The 20,352-nt window shown below is 37.3% G+C and overlaps 1 protein-coding gene across 6 annotated transcripts in view; it reads right to left on the bottom strand.

Annotated features, from left to right (window-relative positions):
• ctnnd2a (catenin (cadherin-associated protein), delta 2a) overlaps positions 1 to 20,352 on the bottom strand; it is a 301,568-nt gene that overhangs the window by 33,173 nt on the left and 248,043 nt on the right. For all 6 annotated transcript variants that reach the window (XM_078938949.1, XM_078938951.1, XM_078938954.1 and 3 more), the window contains 4 exons: positions 14,940 to 15,057; positions 12,139 to 12,321; positions 8,413 to 8,586; positions 3,505 to 3,655 (listed from right to left, as the gene is read on the bottom strand). In XM_078938949.1, the coding sequence (XP_078795075.1) occupies positions 3,505 to 3,655; positions 8,413 to 8,586; positions 12,139 to 12,321; positions 14,940 to 15,057 (626 nt within the window). The remainder of the gene's footprint in view (positions 1 to 3,504; positions 3,656 to 8,412; positions 8,587 to 12,138; positions 12,322 to 14,939; positions 15,058 to 20,352) is intronic.

Here is a 20,352-nt window from a genome sequence, read left to right as displayed (position 1 = left end):
GCAAAAAAAGAAATTAAGGATCACAATGAAAATTAAAACGTATGATAAAAAAAAACAACATTACATATTAGAAATCAAAACAAAATCCTAGAAAACGAAAACACAATTCCAGAAAATGAAACAAAATCAAAATAAAAAGTTAAAAAGCAAAAACAATAAGAAACTGGAAAAGGTAGGTACTATAGAATATTGCTGATTGGTTGAGTTTTTTCAAAAACATCTTTAATGTATGTGTTCTGATTACTTTTGGATTATTACTTGGTTTTAGGATTAGTACAGAGCAAATTCAGTGTTAGTTCATACCAAATAACGTGATTGTTGAAATACTGGACAAACATCATCATCTAATCAGCAAGGTCTCAAATGAAGAAAAAGAATGGACATTTTTAATTTCCAGAAACCTAGAAAAAAAAGTCAAAAATAAAAAAAACAAAAGAAGAAACTGCATTATGCACACACAAATCTAAAACTTAAACACAAACATGCAGACACAAGTTAAAAATCCAATATTACCAACACACAAATCCAGAGTGAAACTATTTTCTTATTATAAATAATTCCTCAAAGCAGCGAGAACTTAAGGCATTAGCAGCTAATAAAAATAAAGATAAAGAATTTCTTTTTTCCTGCCAATTGTCAGTGACTTAGGTTTGAAAAAAAATATTCAATTTAAGTTAAAATGAAACCTTTTCCATCAGTTCTTACAGACCCACATACTTTAATTTAGATTTTTGTGGTCAAAGTAAGAGTGTTTAGTCTTGTCATCCAGCTATTAGTTGTCTGACCTGTTGTTTTAGGCTTAGTGCAATTTTTACCTATTTTTATGTAAACACTGTGTTTGCACATTTTGAGTTCTCTGTTTCATCCCTGTGTTTTCCCTATTTTCTTCTAACTGGATGGCTGGTATTTTTACACAGATGGGAATTAGGGCCAGGTAGAAAAAAATAAAACCCAAAAAGAATTCTGACTTCAATCTCAGAATTCATACTTTTATTGCAGAATTCTTAATTTTTTTCTCAGAATTCTGACTTCAATCTCAGATTTCTATCTTTAATTTCAGATTTCTGACTTTTTTTCTCAGAATTTTGACTTTTTGTTCTCATAATTCTAACTTTAATCTCCGAATTGTCCTTTTAAAATAGTCACACCTCTTTTTCCCCCTAATTGTCTTCTGTATTTTCATTTGTATGGAATAAACGTACTAAAGCTGAGGGTTGGTCCTCCAATTGCTTGTCCAATGTTTTAACTGTTCCAAAGACTACAATATTATTAATGCTCACGTTGATGCCACATCACCACCCCAGAAGTCCACCTGTCCCAGTAAATTATGTTAAGCCTTTGCAAGTTTCCCAATGAAAGTAACAAAAAATAAATAAATACAACGAGTCATGCAATACAGTGAAATTCTGAGACAGTATTACTGTTCGGTAAATGATTTCCTTTATACAACTTTAAGTAGTAATGTTAAATGTATTAGAGTTTGGAAGGGACTTGCACAACACCTGTTATTCTGTCATATAGTCCAAAGGGTTAAAAGTCTTTGCAGACCCAGGAAATCGCATTGTGAAGGTGTGCTGAGTCAAACGAATCAGCCAGTCGTTAGGTTATACAGTCAGGTCTTGTTTGTCTCTATCTCTTTATGAAGTGCCAATTCATTAGAATATCTAACTTCATTATTCTCTTAGCGAAATGGCTTTAGAAATGAAAATGCATGTAAAATGCAGACTACTTATGAAAACAGAACACATTTGCTTTCAGTATTAAAAAGGTCATTAGAATGAGTAAATTAATTGAGCGAGCATCTGCAGAGCATTTTGACTTTTCGCTCGTCGATCTATTTAGATTAAAGCTTTTTTTTAATTATGTAAAACAGTGGTCTTTGCCAGACAGGAGCTGGGAGCTCATGGTATGTTTAAATATTTTAAAGCAATGGTGACATTTTTTCAGCCGGGCTTAATTGTTGAAAACTCAGCCAGGTGGGTAGCTTTCTGTGCCGTCTCTGTACTCAACATCAATTTGTAAAACAACCAAATGGAGCTAAACCTTGTCTGTATCACAATTCAAGAATTTTTAAATGTTAGAAAGGTAAATCTGTTTTTTTTTTTTTAAAGAATGGTGTTGGATCAGTTGTTAAGAATAGCTGTTGGCTGATATATGAACAGGTCCTGCAACAGACTGGTGACCTGTTCAGGGTGTACCCCACCTTTGCCCAACAGTAGCTGGGTTGGCTACAGCAATCTGTGACCCCAAGAGGGGTTCAGCGAGTTTGGAAAATTGATGAATGATACATGAACAAGTAAACTACCAAAAAAAGCCATTAATCATTTGAAGTCAATAAAGTTTTATGTTTAACTACTTTCAACAGCCCTGTAAGCATCTCCCATGTACCAGTCTGTAGTAAGAAAGGGTGGGAGTGCATCGAGCATTGGTAGTAAAATTCTGTCTCATGCTCTGCAAACAGCAACAACAATGTGCTGCAAAGCCCAGTCACATTTCAGAAACCTCCAGCCTGCATCCGACTGTGCCAGGGTTGCCATAGAAACCGGTGAGGCTGATAAGAAGCTGCGATTATCAGATACTGCAAACTGGAAAAGTTGTGTCTCCCACAAGTGCAAACATGCAGTCACACGGGCATGTGTTCTCTCCGTTTCACAGATGAACTCCACCGAATCTAGCCAAAACAGTTTACCTGTTGATGCTAAACTTAATCCACAGCTGTGATTGAAAAATCAGTTTTCACATAAGCACATTGAGAGGTACTTTCAAAAATAACAAGTACATTGCTTTTACATCAATATGTTTACATGTCCTAACGCGTAAAGATAGCTAATGATCTGGTCTGCAGATGAGTTGAAGTCACCGTGTACAGAAGCTCTCTCATTACGACACAGTATTTTTCAAAGACAAACACAAGCCTTTGATCTCTCAGTCTCTTTCCCACTCTCCTGCTTTCCATCCCTTCTCTAATTACTCATTATAAACTTAGTTATTTCTCGAACTCACTACTTACACTGCCCCATCTTTATTAGTCTCATTCTTTATAGACCAAACATGTACAGGCTTAATTTAGAAAATTACGTGTTATAAATTTTACAGCTTGAGCTGAAAACCAAATAGAAAAAGCTAGCGGTCACACTGCAGTGCAAGGACGCTTACACATCATGGCGTCATGGGAATCTGATGGGTGAGGAGCTGTTCATTGTGTAGACTAGGCTGTTATTTCTAATTAACTGTTGCTAGGTCAAAATCTAACATCAGAAAGAAAGTTCTGTCATTTCCTGAACAAGATGAGTCAGAGGTGAATACTTGTTGGCTTAAAGGTTAAATTAATTTTGAATGATGAAAGGACAGGGTGAAAATGAATGACGGAGATTACGCTGGAACATTACAACAAGCACTCTAAAACCAGCGTGTTTTTAAAACAATTGGAAAACATCCACAATCCGTGCAGCGGCGGTGGGAGAAAATGCACTGATACTGCATAAAGATGCTATCACTACTCACCAATAAGCTCCTTGTTCCTGATGTCTAGAGCCATGTTTCTGAGAGCAGTGGCGACAGCACACACCACTTTGTCATTGTCTATCCTCAGCAACTCAACCAGGATGGGAAGGCCTTTCTCTTTGCGGACGGCAGCTCGGATGTATACTGACCACTGACACGGAAGACAGGAAGAAAGGCGGTTAAGCAGCTGTACTAATAAAATAAAAAATAAAAATTAATAATTATAGTAACATTTTTATAGTAACATTTTTTTATATAACAAGATAAGTCAGGCTGTATGGAACAGATTTTAGGGTTTTTAAAAAATGACAAACACTGAATGCCAGTAATTAGCTTAATTATACTAATTACTGATCTGCCTTGTAGACATCTACAGAGATGATGTGAAAGGACATTTCCACCTCTGAAATTTTTCTGAAGCAGTCATAGTCAAAATATTTGGCGTTGTTATTATACCTACAGTACACTATTGTGTAGTTGTAGGAAGGTGTAAAGTAGGCAGTGGCTCAGGTGGTTAAGCAGGTCAGCCAATGATTGAAGGGTGGCCAGTTCAATCTCCGCTCCCGGTAATATTCATACGCCACGCACATATTGGCAGCCACGCCTCTGTCAGTCTGCCCCAGGGCAGCTGTGGCTACATCAATAGCTTACAATCACCAGGTATGAAGTGTGAGGATACACATTGCAAGTGCTCTGAGCACCTGAAAAGGCGTAGAACAATCCATTATTACTATTACTTCCTGGATAACCAAAGTGATGTTGCAGGACATTTGTACTCATGCTGCAACACATGAAGTCCAAATAGGGGCTCTTTAGAAGCAAAATTAAGCAGTCGTGCTTGTTTAACAGGACTTGTGAGATCTGGAGTTTATCTGAACGTAGGTGTGTTGAGAGTGTGTCGAGAGCCGGGATTGGGCCAAAAGATTCCGATTGGGAAATCTTTATCTAAAGGTCACTTTTGAATTTGAGGCAAGATGTTTTATTTTGAAAACCTAGTGAATTCATTCTGCTTTCTCTTGAAACACTTTGGGTGTATTTGCTCCTGTTGTGCAAATGATTGTATTTTCTCCACAGCTGTGTTTAAAAAATAAACTTGATGTCCAAATTTAGAACAGCATAGGTTGGTGCTTCTGGACTTTTTCAATTGTCATCTTAAGTTTGACGTGGCCTCAATTATTCTGATTCATTATGCTGCATGCAACACTCAAACCCAATGTGTTAGACAAAAAAAAAATCTCACATGGTTTCAATTAATAAGAGAGCAAGACAGGACTGAGAAGGGGATTAGCAGCACAAACCTTACAATTAAGGTAACTTATAGATAAAAATGTGATGTCAAAATTTTCAGTCAATTCATCACTGTTTTTCTTAAATGATGTTTATTTGGGTTCAGGGTACATAATCAGTTAAGGAAATTATTCATCCCTGGAGATAAGTCCTTACATGTCACAGCCAAGTGCAGAAAGTGCGGCGTGTGCCAACATTGTTTCAAAGCGGAAATGGAGATTCTTCACAAAACACACACACACACACACTTTCAGAATATGCATCACAGGTTGCATCAGAGCTGCAGATTCCACCGGTTCAGTCACAGTTTAAGACAGATTTTATAAACAGGGTCTCAAGTTTTTCTTTCATCTCAGCCTCATTAGTAATCAGTGTTTATAAAAAATAATAGTTGTTTCATTTCAAAAGAAAGGGTAAAGAATTGGTGAACTTGAAACCTTCTTTAAAAACTTAATTTGTATGCTGTCCTTCACCCTGTCATTTTTTGCAATGAAAAAAAAAATTAGACACTTCTTGTGAAACCTCTCTTCAACATCTTTATAAATGCAGTCGCTATGGATACAAAAAAGAAGAGTTTACAAGTGGTGTTGAGAAATGGCTCATTCTTATTTTTACTTACTGCCACAAATTCCACTGATATAAAACATTATACGAGTATGCAATGTAACACACAGGCAGGACAATAAGACATGATTTGATCGCTTTCTTTTCTGTCAGTTAAACTTTTTTCTCATATTTTGACTCATTATGAGTAAAAATACTTATAAAATGAAGTTCTGGCTAGACAAGTCAGTAGAACTTGTAAAGAATTTCTTACAGGGCTGCCTGACTCTGATCATGATCCTCATCCCTTCTGTTTTCCAGCCGTTCTACAGTAGAGCTGCTTGCTGCTGATTAACTTTATCTAGGGGAATACTAGATCTTAAAACTAGAGACTGACAGTCCTGCTCTCCAAAAACTTTTTATGTTTTGAGTTTGGATTGTTCTGAAAGCCAACATCAGTGGAAAAAGAATGTTGTTTTACATGAAATCAATCCTTTTTGAATTGTAAATTTGGATACATTTTATCACAAATGTATTAAAATAAAGTCCAATATAATTGTCACACACCTGAATTTTTGGTCTTCACATTCAAACCATCGTCTGGAGGAGCGGAGAGCTGCAGACAGCTGCACTCTGGAACCATTTGATGGTTTAACCCCCTTTTCCACCCCTTAATTCAGGGAGCAATTGAGTCCCAGTTTTAGAGACTTTGGTATGACTCAACTGTGGATTTGAACTCACAACCTTCCAGTCTCATGCTATGTACACACAGGACATGTGGCGCTTACAGCTTCACACTGGAAAAGCGGGTAGGGGCATTTCGTTTGTTTCTTTTCTACTAGCGTATGTCCAACCATCTACAGTTGAAAGAGCCTGAGAGTGAAATAACAAAGCTGTGCAAATCTCATGAATCTTGTTTCAGACTTGTTCTTTCAAAGCTCTATCCCTTTATATGAAAGACTTGGTATCATATAGTTCTGGCTGGGCACAAACCACAGTTATTAATCCTCCATGATCAATTTCCAAATGGTTTCTGTGAATTTAAAGGTACAACATCCATACATCACTACCAAATCCAAGTTCTTGGTATTTTTAATAAACACGGCTTATTTTAAGAAGGTTTACACTTACATTCAATGCCACACTGTGCACAATTTCCTCTTTTAACCCTTGTGCTATCCTAGGCACTTTAACATTGGGAGTTGGGTCATCTAGACCCACTAGACAGTGCGCTGAACCTTTTTTCTTCAATGATTTGTGAACCTCACTGGTCTCCATGGATTACATGAAATCTTTCCACCTTTATCCACCTTTGTCATGGTAGAGAGAACAAAGTAAGGGTGGGGTCATCTAAAATGGCACAAGGGTTAACTAAGACAGAAGCAGGGCCAAGGTGACATTAAAATTAAGTCTTGACTTTTGGGACACCGCCCTCAGCAATGTGCATTTACGCGACCACTTCACCACTTCTAACAAAAAGTCTAAACTTTTGTATATATGAGTTTTGAAATTTTGAGTTCAAAATTCTTGAGTTCACTATGGCTACGTTGTTTATAAGTCCATTTTCAGACTCTTCATACAAAATGGGTGGCCACTGAATGCTCATTAAAAGTGAAACCAATTGAACTTTGATCAAAGACTTGAATTTGGTACAGACATATGGGTAGTGTCTTTTTTGAATTCACAAAAGTGCCAACCATTTGAAAATTTATCATGGAGGAAAAATGAATAATCACGGTTTGTGCCATGCCAGAATTCTGTGACCCCAAGGCTTTTGTATTTCAGAGCAGAGCTGTGAAAGAAAAAGCCTGGAGCAAAATACCCAAGATTTGCACTGCAACATTTCGCATCAAGCCTCTTCCAACTGTGGGTATATGCTCTAGCATCAGATGGAGACAGTCCAGTATGTGAAAACCACATGCTAAAAGCATGTTTAAGAACCCACATTCGGCGCATTCTTGAATGTGTGACACATGCCCAGTGTGAATGTAGCATGAAGGTCACAGCAACCAGGCATAGCCATTCTCTACCTCATTGTTTCCTGGCAACATGTGGACCACCAGCTACTAGGTCCTGATTCATGTGGAAGTCTATTATTTTTTTTTACAATGGAGAAAACTCTTTTTGTATGTGCACAATACATAAGAAGAAAAACAATTGTTTTCAGATCATATTGAAGCTAAGTTACATTTTTCAAAACGTCACAAGGTGGAAACCAAGAATGCCGTAACCGTTTGGATTATTCTCGGGTGTGCTTACAGCCAACCGTGACCGATGGAGTTTTGTTACTTTTTCAGGTCATCCTATGGTTATTCCCGTTCACTCCGTCTTTTACCCTTATATAAACCTCCCTGGAGGCAAAAGCTGCCATCACAATAGTCCCCAATTAGACCACATGAGTCATACATTATTACCATCTAACTGCCTCCATCAGTCGGCTGCTGCTAAGCCATGTCTCTGCTCTCTGGTGGAGAGTTTTGGAGCATTTTAAATATGAGCAATGTGTTGATTCTGAACAATGCCGCTTGCTGTATAGCATAGAAACATCAGATTGGGATCAAATATAAGTCGGAGAGATGCTGTTGTCAGCAAATATAACACTGCTGACGGCGGTCTGAGCGGGGAAGCTGCCCTGCTTTCCTCGACCCCTTTGTAACCATTCAATAGATGTTCACCCGCCGTGAAAATAAATGTATTACTCTGCAAGACCATTCTGCATCTGATTTACATTACAATAACAGAGCTTCACTCATATTCTAGCTTTGACACATTACATTTTCCTAAATGGGTTAAATCAGCGTTAAATTTTGGACTAAGTGCATTTTGGGGGGGGGATTTTGTCTACAGCGACAATGGAGGCAGACAAATTCGCAAACAATGCTTTGTTTATTTGTCCAGGTGTGCCTTTGATTTTCATAACTTGCACACACAATTACACAGCCCCTTATGGCAGTAATTGATGTTCCCAAAACAATTAAGAGGGCCTCATGTGCGGATCAATTTTTTTACAGCTTATGTCTGTCACAAAAACAAACAATTTAGTGAAACTTCCATAAATAAATTGATAGAAATGTTTACCTTCCAGCTGCCTGCAGCCAGGTTCTGCAGAGCCCCGGCCGCGCCCTCTAGGGTGTCAGGATTTGAGCACTCAGAAAGCAGGGTGAGGTAGGGCTTGACAATAGTTGGGTGCCACAACATTTGAACCCCCTTGGGGGGTTCAGGCGTATCTGGAAATGGGCCCACACCATCCCACTGTGAATAAAAGAAAAAAAAAAACGAAACGACATGCTTTACAATGTTCCTGAAAAGGATATTCTACTTTAGATCCATTTAGGTGCTCTCAAGCAGCTCTGGAGAGATTTACCATAGTATTTCTCACATTTGTTGCAAAGCTCAGGAGTAGTGCATAATGGATAAGAACAAGATCATATTTCACTTTTGTACTAAAAGCTGTGACACAGTGACCACCATTTTGTTAACTATGACTCTTATTTAAAACCTTGAATTTTATTGAAAATATGCCAATTGTCAGCTAAAGAGAAGCTTAGTCTTTAAAAAACTTTGTGAGCAGCACCTCTTATAGAGTTTCCAACTTTCTTTTCCTTAAAAAATATATATTTTATGTTCTTCTTTATAATGGAGTGGACTTTTTTGGACTACACACATACTGTACATATATGCTATCCTTTTTAAATTGAGTTTTGTCCTTCATACTTTTCACTTTTTTTTTTACACAGTAGTTCTTGCATCGTTAGGCATACGCAATCAAGTTCAGTTACCAGATTCCAACATGGTTTCTTATATTAGAAGGGAAAAAAAGGTGCTCGTCTGGGGGCGTTCTTCTGGGGCGGGGGGGGGGGGGGGGGGGGGGCTGTTCTCCTGGTTGGGCTGGAGCTTGCACTCTCTGTCCCCCCCATGCCTCCCTGCTCTCTGGCTTTGAGGGCCCCCGTAGCGGTCTTACTGCCCCTGGCCCGGGTGGCGGTTGTTCGTTAATCTATCTGCTACTGCTGCTGCTGCTGCGGCGGCGGGGGTCTTGGTGTGGGGATGGCTGGGCACTCTCCTTCCTTCTTTTTACATTCCATCATCCATTTTAGCAAAAACATAAACACTCACTCGAGCACAGGTGTTAGCTCACCTTTACACTAATAGTTTGCATGATTGAATAAAATATTTCACACTAGCTGCTTTGAATGTATAGGTATGCGTGTGGGAACATTATCTGTATTGTGTACATGTTGACAGGTTAATGTTTTTGGAGCCAACAGGTATGTTTATAACATTTGGGTGTGTGTATGGACAGGCCCTGCCTTTATAGACTTGTAGTACATCTGAACCTCACCGTAATGAGTGTAACCAACCAGAAAGTTGTTGCTTTATGCGACTTCATGCCCCCCCCCCCCACCTCTATAATCACCCTCCTACCCCCCCCCCCCTCTCTAACATCCTTCTCTCTTCTTCCATCCTTTCCTTTTGCGTCTGGACCAACAAAAAAGATTTTCACATTTGATTGAAATGAATAAAGTTTGGCCTCTATTACAAAAGGGGTCTATTCAGACATACCTCTGGTTTGTCAGAAGATTCATAACCCCTGTTGTTAAAATAAAAAATGTGCAACTGATTGTTAATAAGTAACACAACCACACTTGTTGATTTACCTCACCAACACGTCTATTGTTTCTGTGTTGTCCCTGTTTATATGAGTTTTGTTTCTAGTATCCTTGTTAAAAAAAAAAATATATATGCATTTGGCTTTTTTTTTGTTCCAATTCCATCTTCTCTCTCTGATTCTCACTTTTTTATCATCTCCCAGTCGACCTTCTCAGCTTCGCTTGACTGATTCTCCTCCTCCTCCCCCTCTCTTTTCTTCTCAAGGTAAACTAAGCAAGTGCCTTCAGAGAGGTGCTGTGAAGAGTGTGAGACACCGCATTCATGTTTCTATTTCCATTCAAAGATTCTGTGATCATAAAAAATCAAAGCTTTCTTTTAGTCAGAGGAGCGCAGATATTCTAACAGGAAATGCATCAAATCCATTTAGGGCATTCTAGAACTTCACTGCTTGATAAATATTAAAATGGTTGGTTTATGTTTGGTAGAAGTTAGAAGGTATAAACTACTTGACATGTTTCTTTTAATTAAATTGCCCAAAGGTTAAACAGGTTTTTTTTCTTTTTTCCACAAAGCCTTAGTATGAATAAACTGATGTTTTAGGAGTATACTTCACATGGGAACTCAGAATACAATAGACAGCTAGAAAACCTGTGGTGATGGAAGTATTCCTGTAATCTATTAGAAATGTTTAGGTTCAGTTCAGGCTCCCACAAAACTCCATTCACATTTCCTCCCTTCATATCTAATAAATTATTGAGGAGACATGGCGGTCTGTGTCCCTGAAGACCTTTTTTGTCTCTCAATTCCTTCTGACATCATTTCCATATTTTTTTTTAGATATGTTTAGCTTTTCTTGCTCTTGTTTTTCTATTCAAACCAAGTGGACATCAGAATTCCATTTCCGATTTACACTGATGTCTCCATGGGTTCTTATGGGGTAAGGTGTTTCCCGTGCTAAGAAATTGACAGTTCATTAATGCTTTGCATAAAAAAAAAAAAAAAAAAAAAAAAAAGATTTAACAAAGCTAAATAAAGTGCAACCACTTAACTGATTCACAGTGTTAGTTTGTTGGTGGCGAGTAATACATTTTTCCCTGAAAGGCAAAAATGACTGTTTCTAAAATATTTTTTCTTGTCTTCAAAGATTTACAGAGATCAACATAAAACCAGGAGGTAAATAGTAATAATCAATTTTTACTTTGAAACTCAAACAATTACTTTTGTCATAGTTCTCAGTCTAAGTAAAACTTTGCTGTCTGGTATACTGACCACTTTTGGTTTTTTTTTTAAAGATAAATAGATTTGGTTCATTCAAGTCATCAAGATATGGTAATTAAAAAAAAAACTATTTATATTTTTTAACTTAATCAAAGAAAATAAAAATGTTAGCCAAATAAGATCTTTTATCAGTGTAATTTTTACTTTATGATGGAGGACATTTATTTAAAGAAAACTCAGCTTAAAATTAAATTTCTGTGTATTTATTTATTCAAATCGCTGTGAATCAGGAGCAGATGCAAAAATGCTTTTTGGAAAAGAACTTAATTGTTATGAAGAGAGTAAGAATGCCAGGCTATGAGCATCCTGCTCTGCTCTATTCTGATACATCCACTTGTAGACGACTGGATCTGTGTTTCTCTCATCTGAGCTGCCTTTTGGGCTGTACGGCTGGATAGCTCCGATATTGCTCACCATTTTTGTTGCAACGCTAATGTTGGGTTGGGGATGTGAGGGGCTGTAAGATCATGTAAAGTAAAAAACTGATTATACAGGTAATAGTGAAAAAAAAGACTTCTCACCTTCAACCCAGAGGTGAATTTCTAATAAATCTCTGCCGCTCTGCAAAAACTATATAGCAGAAATTCATTTTTCCTTCAAAAGTGTTTATGTTTAGGTATCTTTATATCTGTTGAGACCCTAAAATTATGTTGAAATAGTACCACTAATACAATCCAGAAAATAAAGTCAGAGCTACTGAAGCCTACTAAAAAGAAACATGATCAGCCAATCTGGGCCTGGATATAACCTTGACTTAATTGCTTTCTTTAAAAAGTAGCTTTATGTGAAATCTGTTGGGATTTGCCTATACTACAAAAAAGAAAAGCACTTAACTGATTCACATCAAGCTAAATTTAGTAGGACTATACGGCTTTATCCCTATTTGCACTCCTGATCTTTCATTATTTTTGTCATTACCTGGTCGACTCCCTTCTTTTTCTTCTTCTTCTTGCCCCAGCAGCCAGAGCTCTCTCCCTCGTGGCCATTGGCGTCACAAAGCAGGCCATCCAGCTCCTCCAAACCTCCTTGCTGGCCGTGGGAAGTCTCAGCAGCCAGGCGATAAGACAGATTTCTTAGAATGCATACGCAGTTCTCCACAGTCTGGAGGTAATTGAGACCAGAAATGGATGAGGAGGAGAAAGGTAAAGAGAGGGATGAAGAGATAGAAAAAATGGGAACGTTGCAAAGCCAGATCTGTTTTTGATGTCTTTCAGTGAAACAACTTGCTTAAAAACACAAAGTAAGTTCAAAGTCAAAGCATTGCACACAAAAAAGCCCACCCATTTGCACTTTCAAATTAACGGCCTTCTGGCAGCGCCCATGAGAAAAATAGAGAGGAGAGACAGGACGACTGAGAGTAAAGAAATAAAAAAAATAATCTCACAGGTAATGTGCTTTTGCATTTTGTTAGCTCTGACTTTGAAATAAGATTAGAAGAAACAGAAGTAAATGAGGAAAAATGACAAACCCAATACATTATCTCACACCTCATTAAGCAGCTGGTTTGGAGGCAAACCCGGCTGCCACAGAGCATGCGAGTGCATCTCTGTACATGAGCAAAGAATATCCTACAATGTATGGTGTTGCCTATAATGTGTGTGCTTGAACCGATAGTGTGTATTTGCGTTAGAGTGTTTTTGCACGGAAAGAGGAGGCATTGAATCAATGGAGTAGAAATTAAGAAAGACAAATCATCAGTCTTCTCGGTGTGACCGTGGGTTTACACAACAACAACAACTTGGGAGTGTAATTGAACAGCCTCCGGAGATGCAGAAAACAAAACAATGTCTCACTCCAGTGAGCTGCAGTCGTGTTGCAAATTTTATTTGAATTCCATTAGAAAACAGTGTTGGAGAAATATACCTTTAAATTACAATTTACTATGACGTTTCATATCTGGATCAGTTATTGAGCACGCACTTCCTTTTTCTCTAGGGGAGAAAATGAAAAGACACTCGCTTTTTTCTTTAACGTTGCTAGTTCTGGTCAGCTCAGCAAGGTCAAAGGTCAGGGTGAGGTGCAGTAGATCAGCAGCCCAACACAAGTGCCATTCATGGACGAGGGAGCAAACACGAGGCTGAAAGCAGTTCCACTGTTATTTATTCTTTATGACCTTGTGTGGCTTGCTCTCCTCTGGGACGAAACACCACATGAACACAGAAAAATGTCTCCTCTTATCCAAGCTATCTCCATAGCATGCACATGAACAGATATGCTTTATAGGCTATATGTCATGGTTAAAAAAGTCACTGAAACATTTTATTCAAATTTTGGACATGAAAGACATCACGCTAGTCTAACTCATCTTCAGATTTTGGTAAGATCTGGATTTGTGGACATGAAAGCAAAAAGAGAAGGACTGAGAATATGCTGATGATTAAATATTCAACAGCATATCTTGAGGAGGTTACTGTCTGATGCAAGAAGAGAGAACTGATCCTGTTAGGTCAGTGTAAGGCCACATAGTCTGGTAGGAAATGCTGGCAGATTTCCACTTCATATATCATTCACAAAAGAAAAACTTGGGTTATATTTTTGATCATATCTGCAATATTTTATTCAATAAAATATAGTTATCTTTGAAACATTTATAACTAGATTTACCTTATTCAAAAGGATCTGCAATTGGAACTTAACAGCATTTTTTGAATCACTTATGACAAATTCAAAATTTGTTCCAGAAATAGACATCTGAATGATGCCATCCATGCGCATGCTAAAAAATATTTCACGAGCGTCAATGACACCCTAACAGACTGACCAGCTATTTAAATGCCATGCGCTCTAATGCAGCCATATGCCATCATGGATGTTGGCATTTGGTGGTTGTTCATTTAAAAAAAGCAAAATGGTTCATTTTCGTGTTAGAAAGACAGATGTGAAATCATTAATGTCCACAAAACAGATGCAGTTATACATATATACATATTTATACAAAAATCAATTGTCAAATTTATAGCAATACCAATCTCCTTAACAGTTTTCAGTAAAACAGAGCATTTAACTGATTTATGAATACATTCATTTAGATTTTGTGGGTTTATTCAGACTAAGTACATTTTGGAAAAGGGGCATGTTTGATTCTTTTATTGCAAATATGTCAAATAGCAACATGTGCACATAATATGCAAAGAAATAGGAAAAATAACTGTAAAACACTCACAAATTGCAAGGGGAATGTTGCTAGTGTATATCATTCCAATGTATATTGTCCATGCAGCAGTAACCTTTTGCTGGCTCACCTGCTAATCAGTAAGTGTAACTGAAAGAACAATAGTTCTCCAGCTATAAATTCAAAAATAGGTTAGGGAAATAGAGTTGAACAGAGATTAGGGGTGGGCATTAAAAACTGGTAGAGAGACAGGAAGACATTTAGAGCTAGCAGTACCCCAGTTAATATCAAATACATCTTACATTATCTTGTTTAGGTTCACTATACAGTGGGTAGCATATATACCTACTTTAGAAAATACTCCTAAATTCTAGTTGCACTGATAACTATACGAGCAGAATTGCAGCAAACAATGCTGCAAGGTGTTCAATTGAAGATATTGCAACTTGAGGGGTTTTATTTTTTAGAAATTAACCATAAAAATTAAAATGTTCAGAACTATTAGGAAATAAGAGAATAAAGAATCACCCTTAACGTTTATGCATCGGTTTGAAAATACATATCTAATGCAAAAAAGAGAAAATATATGTCGGAAAATAGTGCAAACCTTGCTGTCGATCTCACTGCTGCCTAGAGAGGTCTGGATAACGAAGAGCAGAGCATCCGTCAGGCCGTCACACTCCCTCATCCTTCGCCTTGCCTCCTCACCTGCTGAGCTTACATTCCTGCAGGACACGCAGCATAAAACAAAAAAAAAATGCTAGCCTGAGAAATTTGGAGTGTGCGTGTTCGTGTGTTTGTTCGTGTGTTTGCCAAAACCGGTCAAGCAGCAGAAAAAGAATGGGAAAAAAGTAAGAAGCAAATGCACTCCAAAATGAACAAATGAAAGAAAGACTGAAGATAAGATATAGTGATAGCATGCTGTGGGAAAAAAAGGGAGGGAAGGCAACACAAAGAAAGCTGGCAGCTTAAGCTAAACAATTGATAAGTGGCATTAAAATGCTGGATTCATCCCAAGCTCAGCCCTGAAGGCTCACTTCAATTTAACACACTTGACTTAAGTCCAAGAAGAGCATAGAGAGTTGGGATAGGGGGGGAGTGGAAAAACAAAGAAACCAAAAATTGAAATGAAAGGCACAAAGACTAAATGCTTTGATCATTCAACTATATTGCTTCTTTTTTATAAGCAGCTTGGCCATTATGATGAAAAATGAATGGGCTAGGACAGAAGAGGAGATACAGGTGGGTGGAGTTGGTGTTGGAACTGTTTGAGTTTCAGCACAAAGTGGCTTTTCCAACACTCCAACAGACAGTAACTGTCTTGTTATATGTGTACATCTTGTGTTCCTGACCAATGGAAGCCTTTTTATTTGCCTTTCCAACTGTTTTCCTATTTGTATGAGCAGCAGAATTACCGTAAGTATGCCAAACTTTTTTGTGCCAATGTCAAATATCTTAATTTGTCATTGACTCATGTTTGGTGTTGCTTTGTAGGCTGGATAATGAAAGCCCAAAGGAACCAGGTAATTGGTATTTCAAAACGTTTGAATTTAACAAGCAGAATCCTCAGTACTGAGTTGAAAAACTACCACGGGTGGGTACCTCGCCATTGCTATGGAAACCAGCCTGGGAACAAATGTGGAATGTAAAAAAAATCTACTCTTCTCTTTTAGGAATCAGACCGTCAAGGATGATGACAAGCCTCATTTATACAGAAAGTGAGTTGTCATCCCAGACCATGAAACTGCCTCCACCAATGGAAAAAAGTATGTCTCTTTGAATTTCTTTAACACTTTGACTCTAAAACTGGAATCTAGAATAATTGGAACTTCTACTTGAAACAGTCCAAAATCTAAACATTGACACAAATATAAATAACAATCTTGTGAATGTTCAGGAAAATGATTGAACTGACAGTCAATATAGTACATTTTTTAAGCACATTATACCCATGAGGGTTGTGGCCTGGGGAGAAGTACCCAGAGGTAAATGTTTACACGCACTACCCACAGCAGCTCAATACACCTCCCCAGGTTCCCTGTGTTTAGCTAAATCAATTCTTCTTTGTTGAGTTCAAAAGGTCTAATGAATGAGGATAAGACTGTTGTCTAAATCAAAATAAATAGGCTAAAGAGTCAAAATAGGGAGTGTTTTCAGGGCAGGAGGGACCACAGCTTATGGCTCAGGACAAACTCAACCATGACCCCTAATAGTAATAGTACACAATCCTAGGAAGCTTCGACCAACCAGAAAACAGTGTAAATATACACAAAATGTATTTGTTTTGGTATAACATGTGGAGAAAAAAATGCATTGTAAAAAAAAAAATGGTGCAATGTCTGTACTCCTAACCCCCTCTCTGGTTTTACGAAAAAAATAACAATAAAAAAAATCCGTTACTCTACTTTATGTACTTCCACTCTTTTCTATTATTTACAAAGCTGCACAGTAAATAAATGTGTGTTAAAAGTTAAAATCCTTCACCAAAGGCATTATACCTTTTCCTCAGCATCTGAAGAAACGAAGGAATATCAAATGAGAGACTCAAACTCCGTCTTTTACTGCAAATTAAAGACATTTATGTAAATACTCAAGAGTTTAAAACAAAAGACTCTTTTCTTCTGAAAACGTCCAAGACTGAGAAGTGTTGCTGCTGGCTAAAAAAACAAAAACGTTCTGATAGGTCAAAGGTGAAGTGTCAGCAAACAGATGAGACAGTCTGTTGTGGTGTGAACAAGAAGACTATTCCATCACTACAATGAAGACATCACAGCTGCTTTGCTCAGTCTGTGAGATGAGGTTCCTCATAAATAGCGCTGATGAGAAAGACAGAGCAGGGAGAGGGAACTCATTTTCAAATTTCACGTTCACAGCTCCCTGCTTCCAAGAGAAGGTCAACTCATTTTCCCCACTTTGAATGCTAATGGCCAAACAAGCATATGCAGGAAATGCTGCTTAGCATAAACGCAAGTCCCTATTGAGTCAATATGAAAGAACAGAACAGTGCAAACACTTCACCTTGACTAATGCTTAAGCACCAGACAGGAGGTGGGTGGTGAGAAGGGGAGAAACGAAATTATTCACTGCTTAAACGTGCAGCCTGGAATATGCTGACAGTTACTGTGAATTGTCACTCAGCTGTGTGTCTGATGCTTTACCGTGGCTCTGCGCCACGTATCAGGATTACAAAAGCAGTCGACCCTTCCTGTTTCTTAACTCAGCAAAAACAACTCAAACTTATGAATTTGAGTCATTTCAAAAACCTATATTAACCATATTTGTTTTTCTTTCCAGTATGTTTCATCCAAGCAAAGTTTATAGAGAAGGCCATCCCAGCTGTAATTGTCAGAGAACACCTCAAACACCATAAATTATTAGAAGAAATGAGTTAAATTACTTTCATTTGTTTTTATAGTTTTAAAACAACCCTCCGCCTGCTAAGAGTTTTTCAACAGATCTCACAGTAACTGAATCCTCCAACAGCCATTCAGTCTGTGTATTCTGGAAAGTCTCCTCTGCTTTTGTCCTGAAGACTTACTCTGAGGAAAATCCTGCTTTTGGTGTTTTTAACACCTTCTTGAGGCAAATATTTGGGTGGAGCTTCACCTCACCAGTTTTATTTTGTCCCTACATGTTTGATCTTTTAATATAAAACATAAAAAACCGTTCGATCTCATTTTGTTGAGATTTTTGCATTTAAAATGCTAAAATTTACCACTCAAAATTGTGTTTTTTTGGACAGTTTTAGCTTCATTGTGGAATTATTGTGTAAATGAATCCAAAATGTTTCTGTAAAATCAATAAGCTGGGGTTGTATCAAAAAGATTCAAGCATTGCGACAAAAACAGTTTGAAAAATAAATAAGAGAAAATTGTGAAGTAGTATTGAGTTTCTATTGAGTATAAGACAACGACATCAGAATGGTCTAAGTCAGCTGCACACAGTCTAAAAATTCTGCTCAATACACATGGGCCATTTGCAGGTTAAAATAGCTTCTTACTATAGATGAGCCAATATCTATTTACCGGTACTTTTATTTAAACTTTATTTTTTGCTGCAATCCGCATCTGAAGAGTTTGATTTTTTTTTATTTGAAATGGTTTATTTCAAGCAATCAAAATAGAAATAATACACAAAAACAATATAATCATCAGTTATACATTCATACAGTAACTAATCAGTTGAAACAGCATGGAGGAGGATGTTAGACTATTGTACTCGTATTATAACTTTTAGAAAGATTCAAAATAAGATTACATAGAGGAAGAAATGACTAAAATAAATGACTATAAATACATGTCAGCACTTTAACATATAACTCCTAATAACAGGAGGCCCCTTTTTTCCTGCGTAGTTTGAGTGCACATCCTGTATACATATTAGAAATATGTATATAATATCAAACAAATGTATTAGAATTATTCTTTTAAACCACTCCAGAAAATATTTTTAATATTGCCCACTAAAAATGCTTATATTTTGTCTTGTCATAATTTGCTTCTTTACACACTTTTTTGTATTTTAAAAAAGTAAAAAGTTTTCCTCGTTCTTAAAAAAAAGAAGATGCTTTCTAACAAGTCAGTTGTCTTTGTGTTGGCAGGCGTTAAACCTGTTTCTTAGCTGGCACAGTGTTTAAAAGACAAAATCTTAATATTTGTCTTCATATTTTCATTGAAAATTCTTTTTTTTTTTCTTGCAGAGCATAAAAGTATGTGATGAGTATGTGAGTTACAGAGCAAATACATTTTTTTAGTAGTTTTGTTTGTCAAATGTGCAACAATCACAAGTAAGGTCTGGCCGCGGCTGCAGTGCAGACAGATGGATCTCAGACAATGCTGCTTAGGGAACAAATGACTATTGAGTGACTTCGGCTGAAACAGCTGTTGTGTGGTCTCTGCACAACTATCTGACCATGTTTTGTGTCTGTGTGTGGGGGGGGGATTGGTGGTCAGTGACAGAGGTCCATCACCAGATGGCACAGACATTCATAAAACCTATTTATATCAATGAGGCAAATGTGTTTTTTTTTTGTGCAAACTTTTGAAACGTGTTAACTTTATCCTACTTACAGATCTTATTTGTTAAAGAGCTTAATCATGCGGCAACCACACAACTGTTCAACCTGAAGGAATGAGCAGGTAAATTGATTGACTGAGTGCTTTCTGATGTGTACTTGATCACATTGAATGCTCCAGTGAGAGCAGGTAGTTCCCCCCAACACAAGTCATAGCGATAAAAGGGTCTGTCCGGGTTGCAAGCGCACATCCGCCCTACAGGCAGATGCCCAGACAGGAAAGGGCTGGACCTCACTGTCTTCGAAGGAATCTGGCCATGTTGGCCATGAAAAGAATAAGAAGAATATATTTCTCTAGCTCATCAACAGTCAGACAGAACTGAAGAGGCTGCTCGGATGAGAGACGAAACGTCTTCAAACCAGAAATTATGTCCAGTTGACTTTTTTTAGAACTTTTGGTAACACTTTATATTAAGATTCCTTAACAAGCTCTGTTAACACATTAACAAGCATTATAAATGAATTTATAGGGTGTTAGTAAGACATTTATTAGTACAATAAGTCTAATAAGGTTTATTAAATTACTTAGTTAACACATTTACAAGAAAACATCCTAATAATAATGCTTGTAAATGTGTTAACTAAGTAATTTAATAAACCTTATTAGACTTATTGTACTAATAAATGTCTTACTAACACCCTATAAATTCATTTATAATGCTTATTAATGTGTTAACAGAGCTTGTTAATGAATCTTAATATAAAGTGTTACCGAACTTTTCATTTTATCAAGACCTGGATGACTGAGAATCTACACTGACATATTAAAGTATGATTACAGTAATCCAAAGTTTTTTGTGTATAAGTCTAATTCTACGTTCACACCAGGCTCGGAAACATGTGTTCAAGCAACTACTTTCAACTAAAAGTCCATTTAAATGCACGTATATGTGTATTTGGGCTTCCACGTTATTACTCGCATTTATGTGTCGCTAGAATGCGCCTC

Source organism: Oryzias latipes, chromosome 20 (assembly GCF_053564925.1).
Source record: "Oryzias latipes strain Hd-rR chromosome 20, Olatipes_Hd-rR_3.1".
NCBI classification, from domain to species: Eukaryota; Metazoa; Chordata; class Actinopteri; order Beloniformes; family Adrianichthyidae; genus Oryzias; species Oryzias latipes.
This window is presented reverse-complemented; position numbering and strand designations above follow the sequence as displayed.